The sequence below is a fragment of the Ovis aries genome, chromosome 6 (assembly GCF_016772045.2).
Source record: "Ovis aries strain OAR_USU_Benz2616 breed Rambouillet chromosome 6, ARS-UI_Ramb_v3.0, whole genome shotgun sequence".
NCBI classification, from domain to species: Eukaryota; Metazoa; Chordata; class Mammalia; order Artiodactyla; family Bovidae; genus Ovis; species Ovis aries.
The window spans coordinates 65354367-65369710 of record NC_056059.1 but is presented as its reverse complement, the minus strand read 5'-3'; the positions used below and the strand labels follow the sequence as shown (position 1 = coordinate 65369710).

At 36.0% G+C, this 15344-nt stretch overlaps 1 protein-coding gene across 1 annotated transcript in view; it reads left to right on the top strand.

The window, feature by feature from the left end:
- GABRG1 (gamma-aminobutyric acid type A receptor subunit gamma1) overlaps window positions 1-15344 on the top strand; it is a 90272-nt gene that overhangs the window by 18096 nt on the left and 56832 nt on the right. Inside the window, exon 2 of the mRNA XM_004009804.6 lies at window positions 5937-6085. Within this exon, the coding sequence (XP_004009853.1) occupies window positions 5937-6085 (149 nt within the window). The remainder of the gene's footprint in view (window positions 1-5936; window positions 6086-15344) is intronic.

The window sequence follows — 15344 nt, the reverse complement described above, 5'->3', positions numbered from 1 at the left end:
AACTTCAGAGAGAAAATGAGTCTTCAAGCTAAATCAATCTTGTTTCAAATTCTGCCTCTATTGTTTAGTAGGGTGGCTCCTGGAAATTCTGTATATGTATTTTTTCTCATTTGTAAAATAGGAATAGTAATATGTATTTAATAGGATTACTCTGTATTAAGTAACATAACTTAATATGGAAGAAACCTTGCACACAGTTCTGAAAACATAATAGGAATATAATGGCGCATCACTGGCCCTCAACAGTTGCTAATAAATATGAAAACATCAATCATTAAAATAAACAATTTATAAAATTATATGCTGAGTAATCTATGTATTTCCAGTACTTATAAAATTATATTTATTCACATTATTTAAAATAAGTTCTTGAGAATGAGTCAGGAATTTCCCAGGGAAATTTCCTAAGGAAATACTACTTGTTTCCCCAAAATGAATGTTCACTCAACATAGGTAAATGTTACAGATCTTCCAGCCTATGAAAGACAGTGAGACATTGATGTGCTATACAAACTATGTTTAACTTATTACAAGTGTTTTTTAATCCACAAATAATACCAATATGATATTAAAGTAGTTAATTTTCTGAAGGCAATTTATAAAATGTAGAAGAAAATGTAGAATAATGAACTATTAATATAATGAAAGTTCCTTTCTGTTATTGCCAAAAATGAACAAAGTTAGCTTTATAATATCATTGAGGTAAATTTTCATATTACCTCTGAGCTTTCTGGGAAAATGGGAATATACATCATTGTGAGCATGTACTTTTGGGATTACCAAGATTTTGTTACCCTAAAAATTAGGGAAAGCTTTTATATTTTCTGGGAACATCCATTTGACTACAATCATATTGCAAAGAAAAATCAAGTTCTTATATGTGTAATGATCTTCTCCATCGATCAGATTTTTCTTTATAAAACCGGGTTTTAAAGCTAGATGTATGCCCTAAAGTTTTGGTTATTGACAATATCTCAGCAATTCTAATTCATAAAATTTTGCTGGAGGACATACCAGCAGGGATTCCTAATACTTCAGTATTTTTTACTCCTTCGTTCATAAATGAATGTATCTATGTACATATATTTTCCTTTTATTGACAGAAAATGAATTATTTGAAGGAAATCATATAACTAACTATATTTCAGTAGTATATATTTTAAAGTTAAATACAGCAAAATAATTATGAATGAACATTAAAAATCTGTTAATATACCAGAAGTATAAAATTTGTATACTGTGTTAAAAGTGGTAATAAACTACCCCCCAAGTCTCACTAGCTTACAAAAGGGATAAAATTATATCCTCTAGTAATAAACTACTCCCAAATCTTAGTGACTTACAATTGTAAATGTTTATTTCTCACTCAGGCTGCGAGTCCATTGTAGGTCAACTGTGGCTCTGTTCAGGTTGCCTTTACTCCGATAGACAAGTCATGGAGTAGTAGCCTCTGAGTGTGTCTGGGTCTTTTCACAGAAGGACGAGAGAGATATGGTGAGCGTGCATTGGCATTAGATCTTCTGCTTGGTAGTGGCACATGTTACATATTCCATTAGCCAAAACAAACTACTGAGCCAAACTTGAGTATAGTGGGTCACTCTTTGAGAAAGGAGAACTCAGGTCACATGACCAAGTTAGAAGCCAGTGAAGTGGAGACTATAACTATCTGACAGAAAGAAGATGAGAAATATTGAGAAGACTAATACATCCCATTATCTGTTATAACTATCAATATAATGACTTTGAAGATGAAATGAGGCACAAATATTTCAAAGGTTAAGTTTTTGTTTACAATGTTAATTTATACTCTTTAAAAGGATAAAAAGGGTGAATGTTAACTAAACTTACTGTGGTAGTCATCTTGCTGTATTCATAGATCAAATCATTGTGTTGTACACCTTAAATATATACAATGTTATAAGTTGATTATATATCAATAAAATTGGAAAAAAATGATAAAAGAGTTAAGAACTGCATTAGCTAAGATGTTTAGGTCCACAGCAAAAGAGAGCTAAATGACTAGTGTAGAAATGACAACTAAAGCTGTTATGATAAACTTCAGTATCTATTTTGGGAGGGAAGCCCATCTCTGAAACATATGTAAGTAAATAATGTATTGTAGATTTACCTAATTTTACAAATATAAAAGTTTATATATTTTTTTCACTGGGAACTAAGATTTACTAAAAGTGAGTATAAGTCTAGGATAATCTCACTCAAATGATGATTGGGTAATTCGTGGGTAATAAAGATGAATATTTTTTATCCTGGTGGCTCAGCTTCCCTAGCAGCTCAGCTGGTAAAGAGTCTGCCTGCAATGTGGGAGAGCTGGGTTCGATCCCTGGGCTGAGAAGATTCCTTGTAGAAGGGAATGGCTTCACACTCCAGTATTCTGGTCTGGAGAATTCCATGGACTATACCATGGACTGGCAAAGAGTAGGACACAACTGAGCAACTTTGACTTTTCAAAGATAAATATATTACAACTGAGGCTTCCTAGGTGGCACAGTGGTAAAGAATTTGCCTGCCAGTGCAGCAGATGCAAGAGATTTGGGCTCAAACCACGAGTTGGGAATATCCCCTGGAGTAGGAAATGGCCACCCACTCCAGTATTTTTGCCTGGAAAATTCCATGGACAGAGGAGCCTAGTGGCTAGAGTCCAGGGAGTCTCAAACAGTTAGACATGACTGAGAGACTAAACTCACACACACACACACATACACACACACACACACACACACATTACTACCACAATATGTTTCTAATATAATTCATAAGTAAGTTGAAACTTTATGCTTGTTAAACACACAGGTATAGCAGGAAGCATTAGCTGTATGATCAGGGTTTGAGTTTCAGTTTTGCAAACAAATGTGTTTGTGCTTTCCTTAGTTCCCTGCAAACTTTAGTTTCCTCTTTACAAAATAAAGGCAGTGGGCTATTTGATCCCTAAAGTCTAAATTCTAGTCCTAAAATTTGATAATCAGAGTTTTTAATTATGTATATATGGAGAGTGAGTCATTCACTTATGATTTAAAAAGATAATCTTCAACCAAATTGTTGAAATAAATCTCTGGGGTCTGGATTCTTCTGACTTGGAAGAAGCATCCAGTTCAGTCAATCAGTTGGTCTGACTCTTTACAACCCTATGGACTGCAGCACTCCAGGTTTCCCTGGCCATCACCAACTCCTAGAGCTTACTCAAACTCATGTCCATTGAGTTGGTGATGCCATCAAACAATCTCATCTTCTATTATCCCCTTCTCCTGCCACCATCAATCTTTCCCAGCATCAAGGTCTTTTGAAATGAGTCAGTTCTTCGTATCAGGTGGCCAAAATATTAGAGTTTCAGCTTCAGTATCAGTCCTTCCAATAGATATTCAGGACTGATTCCTTTAGTATGGATTGGTTGGATCTCCTTGCTGTCCAAGGGACTCTCAAGAGTCATCTCCAATACCACAGTTCAAAAGCATCAATTCTCCCATGCTCATCTTTCTTTATAGTCCATTTTTCACATCCATACATGACTATTGGAAAAACCATGGCTTTGACTAAATGGACCTTTGTTGGCAAAGTAATGTCTCTGCTTTTTAATATGCTGTCTAGGTTGGTCATAGATTTTCTTCCAAGGAGCCAGTGTCTTTTAATTTCAGGGCTATAGTCACCATCTGCAGTGATTTTGGAGCCCCCCAAAATAAAGTCTGTCAATGTTCCCATTGTTTTGCCATCTATTTGCCATGAAGTGATGGGACCAGTTGCTATGATCTTAGTTTTCTGAATGTTGAACTTTAAGCCAACTTTTCACTCTCCTCTTTCAGTTTCACTAAGAGGCTCTTTAGTTCATTGCTTTCGGCCGTAACCGTGGTGTCATGTCCATATCTGATGTTATTGAGATTTCTCCTGACAGTCTTGATTCTAGCTTGTGCCTCATCCAGTCCAGCATTTCTCATGATGTACTCTGCATATAAATTAAATAAGCAAAGTGACAATATGCAGCCTTGACAGACTCTTCCCAATTTGGAACAGTTTTTCCATGTCCTGTTCTAACTGTTGCTTCTTGACCTGCATACAGATTTCTCAGGAGGCGGGTAAGGTGGTCTGGTATTCCCATCGGTTTAAGAATTTTTCACAGTTTGTTGTGATCCACACAGTCAAAGGCTTTGGCATAGTCAAGAAAGAAGAAGTAAATATTTTTCTGGAACTCTCTCACTTTTTCGATGATCCAGCAGATGTTGGCAATTTGATCTCTGGTTCCTCTGCCTTTTCTCAACCAGCTTGAACATCTGGAAGTTCATGGTTCACATACTGCTGAAGCCTGGCTTGGAAAATTTTGAGCATTACTTTGCTAGCGTGTGAGATGAGTGCAATAGTGCAGTAGTTTGAGCATTCTTTGGCATTGCCTTTCTTTGGGATTGGAATGAAAACTGACCTTTTCCAGTCCTGTGGCACTGCTGAGTTTTCCAAATTTGCTGGCATATTGAGTGCAGCACTTATGCAGCGTCATCTTTTAGGATTTGAAATAGTTCAACGGGAATTCCATCACCTCCACTAGCTTTGTTCATAGTGACCCTTCCTAAGGCCCACTTTACTTCACATTCCAGGATGCCTGTCTCTGGTGAGTGATCATAGCATCGTGATTATCTGGGTCGTGAAGATCTTTTTTGTGCAGTTCTTCTGTATATTCTTGTCACCCCTTCTTAATATTGTCTGCTTCTGTTAGGTCCATACCATGTTTGTCCTTTATCGAGCCTATTTTTCCATGAAATGTTCCCTTGGTATCTCCAATTTTCTTGAAGAGATCTCTAGTCTTTCCCATTCTATTGTTTTCCTCTATTTCTTTGCATTGATCACTGAGAAGGGCTTTCTTATCTCTCCTTGCTATTCTTTGGAACTCTGCTTTCAAATGGGAATTTCTTTCCTTTTCTCCTTTGCCTTTTGCTTCTCTTCTTTCGCAGCTATTTGTAAGGCCTCCTCTGACAACCATTTTGCCTTTTTGCATTTCTTTTTCTTGTGGATGGTGTTGATCACTGTCTCCTGTACAATGTTATGAATCTCCATCCATAGTTCTTCAGGCACTCTGTCTATCAGATCTAATCCCTTGAATCTATTTGTCACTTCCACTGTAAAATTGTAAGAGTTGTCATTTCCCTTGTATAATAGTAAGGGATTTGCTTTAGATCATAACTAAATGGTCTAGTGGTTTTCCCTACTTTCTTTAAGTCTGAATTTAGCAATAAGGAATTCAAGATCTGAGCCGCAGTCAACTCCTAGTCTTGTTTTTGCTGACTCTATAGAGCTTCTGCATGTTTAGCTGCAAAGAATATAATCAGTCTGATTTCAGTTGACCATCTGGTGATGTCCATGTGTAGAGTCTTCTCTTGTGTTGTTGGAAGAGGGTGTTTGCTCTGACCAGATGTATTTAATACTTCTTCCTTTTATTCTTTTAACTCTATTTCTGTCATCTTTCCTTGTCTTCTTTTTTATATTTGCATTTTAAATACATTTACTGGACTAATTATTGCAACTTTTCCTATATATATATATATTCACCTTTTAATTTTTATTTTAGTGTCTGGTTTAGAATCACTGTATATGGCTCTGCAGATTGTGGTCTGCACAAATCTAGGGCCACTACTTACACTACCATCTGCATGACCTCTGTCATTGTAAATGACAGTTGTGGGATGGGAAAATTTTATTTTATTATCTTAATAGTACATGATTATTCCTTGTATTGATTTCTTCATTTTTAGATATTATTGAAACAGGGAGTTCATATGATGATGATATTAGGTATTAGGCTTACTTAGTGTAAGATATTTCTAATGCTTTTCTTTTACCTCTTATTACTCCCATATACAATTATAGCAACCTTAAACTATTTTTTTAAATCCCTCTTTGACTGAACTATCATACAAATTTTTCTTTGAATTTCTTAGTGTTGATAAAGCAGATGACGAAGATGATGAGGACTTAACAGTGAACAAAACTTGGGTCTTGGCACCAAAGATTCACGAAGGAGATATAACACAAATTCTCAACTCCTTGCTTCAAGGCTATGACAATAAACTTCGCCCAGATATAGGAGGTAAGTTTGAGTAATCATTCTGGGATTTTGGTGCCTATGAAAGCCACACTTACTGATGTTACTTTAATCATATCTCATATTTCTTGATTTTCTGACAAATGTTATAAACTGCTAGGTTTGACAATTATTAGTTAGACTGGTACTACTTTGAAATATTCACAGTTTGATGTGGGAAGAAAGATATCTAAATATTTTTGATGTCATTATTTTACAACTGCTACATTTCCACAAAGGGTGAAATAGCAAAGTTTTGATAAAATAGCCATCAAAGTTTTGATGAAATGCTAAGAGATATTTCATTAAGCAGAATGTTTCAAATGTAACTAAGAGTTCTAATTCTGTATAGTACTGCTGCACTGTCTTAGATAATGTAAAATTATAAGCCTTGAGTGTATATTTAGCATAGGTAATCCAACTTTGTTCTTCTTTGTAAAATTGTTAGTCTGAGTTCTGTACATTTTTGTATACATCTTATAACATGATTAACTTCTGTTTCTCCTGTGACAATTTAAAACAAAGAAGCAAAATACATTAATAAGTCAGAAAAAACTTTTATTGAAATTGCATTTAATCTATGATCAATATAGGGAAATTGAAATGTTATCATATTGAATTTTTACCAAACCAAATTCATGATCATCATATATCCTTCTATAGGTATTCTATTTTTATTAATGTTTTCTGAAAGAAGTTCTGAATATATTTTGCTAGATTTAATTATCTGTATTTGGAGTTTTTGATATAAGCATAAATAGATTTTTAAAAATTTTATTTTGTAAGTTTTTATTAGCAGCATATGGAAATACAGTAGACATTTTGCTATCTATTGTATCCTCAGCAGCCTTGCTAAATTTATCAACTTTATTTGTTGAATGGTGATTGTTACAAATAATGACTACTTTGCCAATAGTGTCCATTTTTCAACGAATGAATTTTTACTTCATTTTCAAAAATTTTGCTAGGGCTCTTTCTTCCTCCCTAATGTTTAAAATGATTTCTGTTCCTCTTTTGGAACAATCATATTGATCATATTTTGTTCTTTATTCTATTTACCATTTGTTCTATAAATTTGACTGATTTTTAAAACATCAACCAAATGTGCATGCTTATAATAAATGTCACTTGGTTGTGACACGGTAAGATATTTAAAATATCACTAGATTCAATTTGTTAATATTTTCTTTTAGAATTTTATATATATGTTAAGGAAGATAATTAGTTGTTTTACTTAAAATTTTTTTTTTCAGTTGTAGAGTCAAGATTATGCTAGCATCTACAAATGAGTTATGGTTCCCCATTTTCCTCTTCACTGAAAGAGTTATTTAAAATGGATACTCTTTCTTTAAGAAATTTGAAAAGATTATTTGGTAAAATCATGTTGACCTAGAGTTTGCATTTTAGGAAAAAATTTTAACAGTTCTATTACTTCAATAATCACTTTTGGTGGGCTTTCAAGGAATTTAAATTTACTAATGTTAAATTGTTTCATAAAGCTTTTGTGATATTTTTAGTGATTTTTAGCACTAAGGATTTTTCCCCTTAAGGATTTGTCACTTATATTGATAAACTATTCTTTCACTTATGAATAAATCTTGAAGGACTTAAAACTTTTTATCAGTTGTCATAAAATCAAATATTGGCTCTGTCAAATTTCTTAAATGTCACTATTTTGTTTATTATGTTAATTTATTTTTTGTGTATTTAATTTCCTGTGTTCCTACATTGTTTTAATATTTCATTCCAAAATAGAATTTAGACCTAGTGAAATACTATCTGGGCTTCCCCGGTGGCTCAGCAGTAGAAAGTATTCTCCTGTGTGTAGAGGAAATGTGGGTTTGATGTCTGGGTCAGGAAAATTGCATCGAGAAGGAAATGGCAATCCATTCTAGTATTCTTGCCTGGAAAATCCCATGGACAGAGGAACCTGGAGGGGTACAGTTCATGAGGTTGCCAAGACAGACATCACTAAGCTACTCAACAACAACAAAATGCTATCTATACATGGAATTCCCATAAACCTTTTAAATGTACTGTTAACATTTATGTAATCATAGAACTATTACCATAAATCAATGCATTAGTAGTATCAATACAATAACATTAACTAATCTATGCTAAGTCGCTTCAGTTGTGTCCGACTCTGTGCAACCCCATAGATGGCAGCCCACCAGGCTCCTCCATCCCTGGGATTCTCCAGGCAAGAACACTGGAGTGGGTTGCCATTTCCTTCTCCAATGCATGAAAGTGAAAAGTGAAAGTGAAGTCGCTCAGTCAACCTTATTCAAATTATGCTAGATACTTCACTAATGACCCTTTTTTCTAGTTCAGAACTCTAACCAAGATCACACATTGCATTTTGTTCTCACGTCTCCATACTCTCCTCCAATCTGGTATAGTTTTTCAGTTTTTCTCTTTGGTTTATGAACTTGATAACTTTAAAGTATATTAGCCAGTGTAAACTACTCACTTTGTCTCATATCTCCATTATTGAATTGTGCTTATGCATTTTTGCCAAGAATACCACAGACTGATATTTTGTGCTTTCCTGCACGTGTGCTCACAAAATGAAGCAGGGCAAAGGCTAACAGAGTTTTGCCAAGAGACGCACCGGTCACAGCAAATATCCTCTTCCAACAATCCAAGAGACAAATCCACACATGGACGTCACCTGATGGTCTATACTGAAATCAGATTGATTATAAAGTTTGCAACCGAAAATGGAGAAGCACTATACAATCAGCAAAAACAAGACTGGGAACTGACTGTGGCTCAGATCATCAGTTCCTTATTGCAAAATTCAGACTTAAATTGAAGAAAGTAGGAAAAATCACTAGGCCAGTCAGGTATGATCTAAATCAAACACCTTACATTTATACAGTGGAAGTGACAAATAGATTCAAGGGATTAAATCTAGTAGAGATTAGATCTGGTAGAACAAAACAATCCCAAAGGAAAAGAAATGCAAGACAGCAAAGTGGTTGTCTAAGGGGGCTTTACAAATAGCTGAGGAAAGAAGAGAAGTGAAAAGCAAAGGAAAAAGGGAAGGATATACCTGAATGAATGCAGAATTCAAGAGAAGAACATGAAAGAAAAGAAGACCTTAAATGAACAGTGCAAAAAGTAGAGGAACACCATAGAATGAGAAAGAGTAGAGATCTCTTCAAGAAAATTGGAGATATCAAGGAAACATTTCCTATAAGGATGGGCACAATAAAGGACAGAAACAGTAAGGACCTAACAGAAGCAGAAAAGATTAAGAAGAGGTGGCAAGAATACACAAAAGAACTATACAAAAATGTCTTAATGACCCAGATAACCACTATGGTGTGTTCAGTTACCTAGAGCCACACATCCTGGAGTGTGAACTTAACTGGACATTATGAAGCATTGCTATGAACAAAGCCAGTGAGGTGATGGAATTCAAGCTGAGCTATTTAAAATCCTAAATGATGACACTGTTTAAGTGCTGATTCAATATGTCAGCAAATTTGGAAAACTCAGCAGTGGGCACAGGACTGGAAAAGTTTTCATTCCAATCCCAAAGAAAGTCAGTGCCAAAAATTGTTCAAACTACCATAAAATTGTGTGTATTTCACATACTAATAATGTTATGCTCAAAAACCTTCAAGCTAGGCTTCAACAGTACATGAACCAAGAACTTCTAGATGTATAAGATAGATTTAGAAAAGGCAGAGGAACTAGAAATCAAATTGCCAACATTCATTGGATCATAGAGAAAGCAGAGGATTTACAGAAAAACATCTTCTTCTACTTCATTAACTATGTTAAATCCTTTGGCTGTGTGAGTCACAACAAACTGGAAGATTCTTAAAGAGATGGGAATATCAGACCACTTTACCTGTCTCCTGTGAAGCCTGAAGCAATAGTTAAAACCTTGAAAGGAGTATGACAAAGCTGTGTTTTGCCACCCTGTTTAACTTATATGCAGAATACATCATGTGAAATGCTGGGCTGGATGAATCACAAGCTGAAGTCAAGATTACTAGGAGGAAATATGAGTAACCTCAGATATGCAGATGGTGCCACTCAAATGGCAGAAAGCAAAGAGTGTCCTGATGAGGGTGAAAGAGGAGAGTGAAAATGCTGACTTAAAACTCAACACTCAAAAAATTAAGATCATGGTATCTGGTTCCATCACTTCACAGAAAGTAGAAGGGGAAAATATGGAAGCAGTGACAGATTTTATTTTCTTGGCCTCCAAAATCACTGCAAATGGTAACTGCAGCCACAAATTTAAAAGACACTTGCTCCTTGGAAGAAAAGCTATGAGAAACCTAGATAGTTTATTAAAAAGCAGAGACATCACTTTATTGAAAAGGTCCCTATAGTCAGTTATGTTTTTTTTTTTTCTAGTAATCATGTATGAATGAGAGAGTTGAACCATAAATAAGGCTGTGGTGGTTTAGTTGCTAAGTTGTGTCTGACTCTTGTGGCTGCATGGACTGTAGCCTGCCAGACTCCTCTATCCATGGGATTCTCCAGGCAAGAATACTGGAGTGGGTTGCCATTTCCTTCTCCAGGGGGTCTTACCTGCCCAAAAATTGAACCCTGATCCCCTTCATTGCAGGCAGATTTACCAACTTTACCAACTGAGCAATGAGGGAAGCCCCCTAATGAAGGCTGAACACCAAAGAATTGATGCTTTTGAATTGTGGTGCTAGGGAAGACCCTTTAGAGTTTCTTACACTGCAAGGAGATCAGACCAGTCAATCTTTAGTGAAGTCAACCTTGAATATTCATTAGAAGGACTGATGCTGAAGGTAAAGCTCCAATACTTTGACCATCTGATGTGAAGAGCCAAATTATTACAGAAGCCCCTGATGCTGGGAAAGATTGAAGGCAGGAGGAGATTGTTGGGTGGCATCATCAACTCAATGGACATGAATTTGAAAAAAAAAACTCCAGGAGATAGCCTGTTGCAGTCCATGGGGTTTCAAAGAGTCAGATATCACTTAGGGACTGAACTACAACCTCCTATAATTTGACTGCTCTTTCCTTTCACGTTTGCATCATTTCCTGGGCATATCCTTTCCTTTCTAGCACATAAGATATTTCAGGCTCATCTTGATCCAGGAATATAATTCACTATATCTCTAAAAATTCCTGGTTCCATTTTTTTAGAATGATAATTAGAAACCAAGATCCAGGTACTTGGTGGTGGTGGTGGTTTAGTCTCTAAGTCATCTGACTCTCACGACCCCATGGACTGTAGCTTGCGAGGCTCCTCTGTCCATGGGATTCTCCAGGTAAGAGTACTGGAGTGGATAGCCTCTTCCTTCTCTAGGGAATCTTCCCAACTCAGTAATCAAACCTGGATCTCCTGTTTCACAGGCAGATTCTTTACCAACTGAGCTATGAGGGAAGCTTCCCTGATAGCTCAGTTAGTAAAGAATCTGCCTGCAACGCAAGAGACCCCAGTTGGATTCCTGGGTTGGGAATATCCCCTGGAGAAGGGATAGGATACCCACTCTAGTAGTCTTGGGATTCCCTTGTGGCTCAGCTGGTAAACAATCTGCCTACAATATGAAGACCTGGGTTGGGAAGATCCCCTGGAGAAGGGAAAGGCTACCCACTCCAGTACTCTGGCCTGGAGAATTCCATGGACTGTATAAGTCCATGGGGTCACCAATGGCAGACACCCCTAAAGGGGTCTTTGGTGTATTCATTAATATTGAGGGTCATGGCTTCTTGACTTCATTGGACAGACAGAGAAAATATATGTTCTGCACCATTCACGCATTCCTGTGTGTATCCATGGGTAGATGTATTATGAACCATGAGTCCAAACCTTTCACTTTTCCTTATTTGTAACTTCTTTTTTCCAACAAATAGGTAACTGGTTCTCATCTTCCCATCGTATATTTTCTTATTTGTTCAATTCTAATAAATAAATAAAGTGGTTCTATAATTTTAATAGGTCTATTAAAAAAATTACAGAGAAGGCAATGGCACCCCACTCCAGTACTCTAGCCTGGAAAATCCCATGCATGGAGGAGCCTGGTGGGCTGCAGTCCATGGGGTCGCACAGAGTCGGACACAACTGAGCGACTTCACTTTCATGCGTTGGAGAAGGAAATGGCAACCCACTCCAGTATTCTTGCCTGGAGAATCCCAGGGACAGGGGAGCCTGGTGGGCTGACATCTATGGGGTCGCACAGAGTTGGACACGACTGAAGTGACTTAGCAGCAGCAGCAGCATTAAAAATTAACTAACATGAATAAAACATTCATATACAATTAGTTTTGTGTTTATCTTTGAAGTATGTAATGAAAACACTGTTCCCCAAAATTACTTAATCTTTTCTTCCCTATCCTCATTCGGTATTGTTATGTTACCCATTTTTCAACAGTTTGGTTTCAGTGTTACTGATTATATTCCACTTTGAATGGAATCTGTCTATGTTTACTTTAAGCATTTGTATGGTTTTATTTCATTTAATTCCCTAATACACTCGAACTTTATCCTGTGTATGGTGTAAAGTATGAATCTAATTTTTATCTTTTTCAAATGGCTTTTCTGTTGACTCAGCATGATTTATTAAAAAGTCAATCTTTGCTTCCATTATTTGAGATGTCAACTGTATATTATATTCTTATGTATTTTTGTTATTTATGACCTTTCTATTCCATTCTCTTACTTGTTTTTCTATTTATTTGCCACTACACTACATTAACAGTAGAGATTCAACAGTATTTTGAGACTTGTAATGCCTTGTAAAGTATTTTAATGCCTGCCCTAAAGCTGGCCCCACCTCATATTTTCATTTTAGTTTGTTTTTCCTTTTAAGTTTTCCTGGCTATTGTGTGTCTTTATATATATATATAAGCTTTATTCCTGTATATAGGAACGACAAGTTTAGTTCCACTTGAAAAAGATTTGTTGGTATTTTTATTGAGATTCTGTCAAACTTGTGAATTAACTTTGGTAGAACTAGCATTTTATAACATTGAGTCATTTAAAACAGGAACATGGGCTGTCTTTCTAAATCTTCATGCTTATTTTCTATCTCTCTGGAATGTTTTGATTTAGTCATTGATTTTTTTCACATTTGTTGAATTGAATCCTAAATATTTAACTTTTTCTTCTGTAAATGATATTTCCTCAAACATAATGTCCTCTGTTTATTGTTTTTGTATTTCAGTGCTATTGATTTATGAATGTTTATTTTATATCTTTTTACCTTAATAGGTTTTTGTTAGTTTAAGCATTATTTCTTTTCAAAATTTTGCTATCATACCATATGCAAAAAAATCTTTTGTTTACCAATTCATATGAAACTAATTGAATTCTCTTGTCTAAAAACATTACAATGTCTCATTGTCTAATATAATAAATAATAGTGGAGATGATGGGTGACTTTGCCTTGTTCTCATTCTTAGGGAAATTATTCAAAGTATTCCTTTATATAGATAGTCACATTAAGAACTTATCCCTTGATTCACTTCATTTAGTTTTAAAATCAAGAATCAGTGTTGAAATTTTTCAGTCTTTTTCAACATTTATGGAAATTTGAGTTTTACCCTCCTTAAATCTATTAGTATGGTGAAAGTGAAGTCATTCAGTCGTGTCCGACTCTTTGCGACCCGTGGACTGTAGCCCACCAAGCTCCTCCATCCATGGGATTCTCCAGGCAAGAATACTGGAGCGGGTTGCCATTTCCTTCTCCAGGGGATCTTCCCGACCCAGGGATTGAACCCAAGTCTCCCACATTGCAAGCAGACGCTTTAACCTCTGCACCACCAGTGTCTTCTCTGGTATATAAAAGTAATTGAAACTATTTGAATTCTGGACTAAAGTTGGATTCTGCTTGCTAATATATTATTTAGTATTTTGCATTGGTATTTATAAGTGATATTCATCTTCCATTTTATTTTTGAGTAACATTTTCATATGTTTTGTTATCCTTTTATATTTGTTTCATGAAAGGGTATTTTCCTTCATTCTCAAAGGTCTAGCACTTTTTAAAATTAAGTTTTGAGTATAGTTAATTTACAATGTTGTGTTAATTTCTGCTGTACAAAGTGTGTACAAAGTGTGTCAGTGCAAAGTGTGTCAGTTAGATGTATATATATATCCATGCTTTTTTAGATCTCTTTCCATATAGGTCATTGCAGAATATTGAGTCCAGTTCTCTGTGCTATTTATTAGATTATTAGTTTTCTATTTTATAGATAGTAGTATATATATATGTGAATTTCAATTTTTTTCCAATTTATCCCTTCCACCTGTTTCCCCCTTGGGAACCATCAGTTTGTTGTCTACATCTGTGACTCTATTCTATTTGTGAATAGGTTCATTTGTTTTTAGATTCCATATATAAGTGATATCATATAATCTTTATTTCCTTCTGTCAGACTTACTTCACTCAGTATAAGAATCTTTAGATTCATCCATGTTGCTGCAAATGGCTTTATTTATTTATTTTTTATGGCTGAGAAATATTCTATTGTATATATGTACCATATCTTCTTTATCCATTCCTCCGTTGATGGGCATTTAGGCTGCTTCCTTGTAGTAGCTGTGTAAATAGTGCTGCACTAAACATTGGGGTTGGGTTTCCCTGGTGGCTTAGTATTACAAGAATCCATCTGCAATGCAGGAAATGCATGTAGGAGATGCAGGTTCAATCCCTAGTTTGGGAAGATCCCCTGGAGAAGGAAATGACAACCCACTCCAGTTATTCTTGCCCAGAAAATCCCACAGACAGAGGAGCCTGGCAGGCTACAGTCCATGGGGTTACAAAAGAGTCAGACATGAGCTGGCAACTAAACAAGAAATAAAAAGAACATTGGGCTACATGAATCTTTTCAAATCACGCTTTTCTCCAGATATGTACCCAGGAGTGGGATTGCTGGATCATGTGGTAGCTCTGTTTTAGTTTTGAAAGGTTGTTGCTGAACAAAAAGACTCCAGGATTCTTGGCCTCTGGAGGAGAAGAATTCAATCTGGGGCCAGAGATGAGGCATGATCGCTCAGAGCTTTTGTGTAATAAAGTTTTATTTAAGTATAAAGAAGATAGAGAAAGCTTCTGACATAGACATCAGAAGGGGGCAGAAAGAGTACCCTCCTGCTAGTCTTCAGCTGGATGTTATATAGTCACTGCTGCTGCTGCTGCTAAGTCGCTTCAGTCATGTCCGACTCTGTGCGACCCCATAGACGGCAGCCCACCAGGCTCCCCCGTCCCTGGGATTCTCCAGACAAGAACACTGGAGTGGGTTGGCATTTCCTTCTCCAATG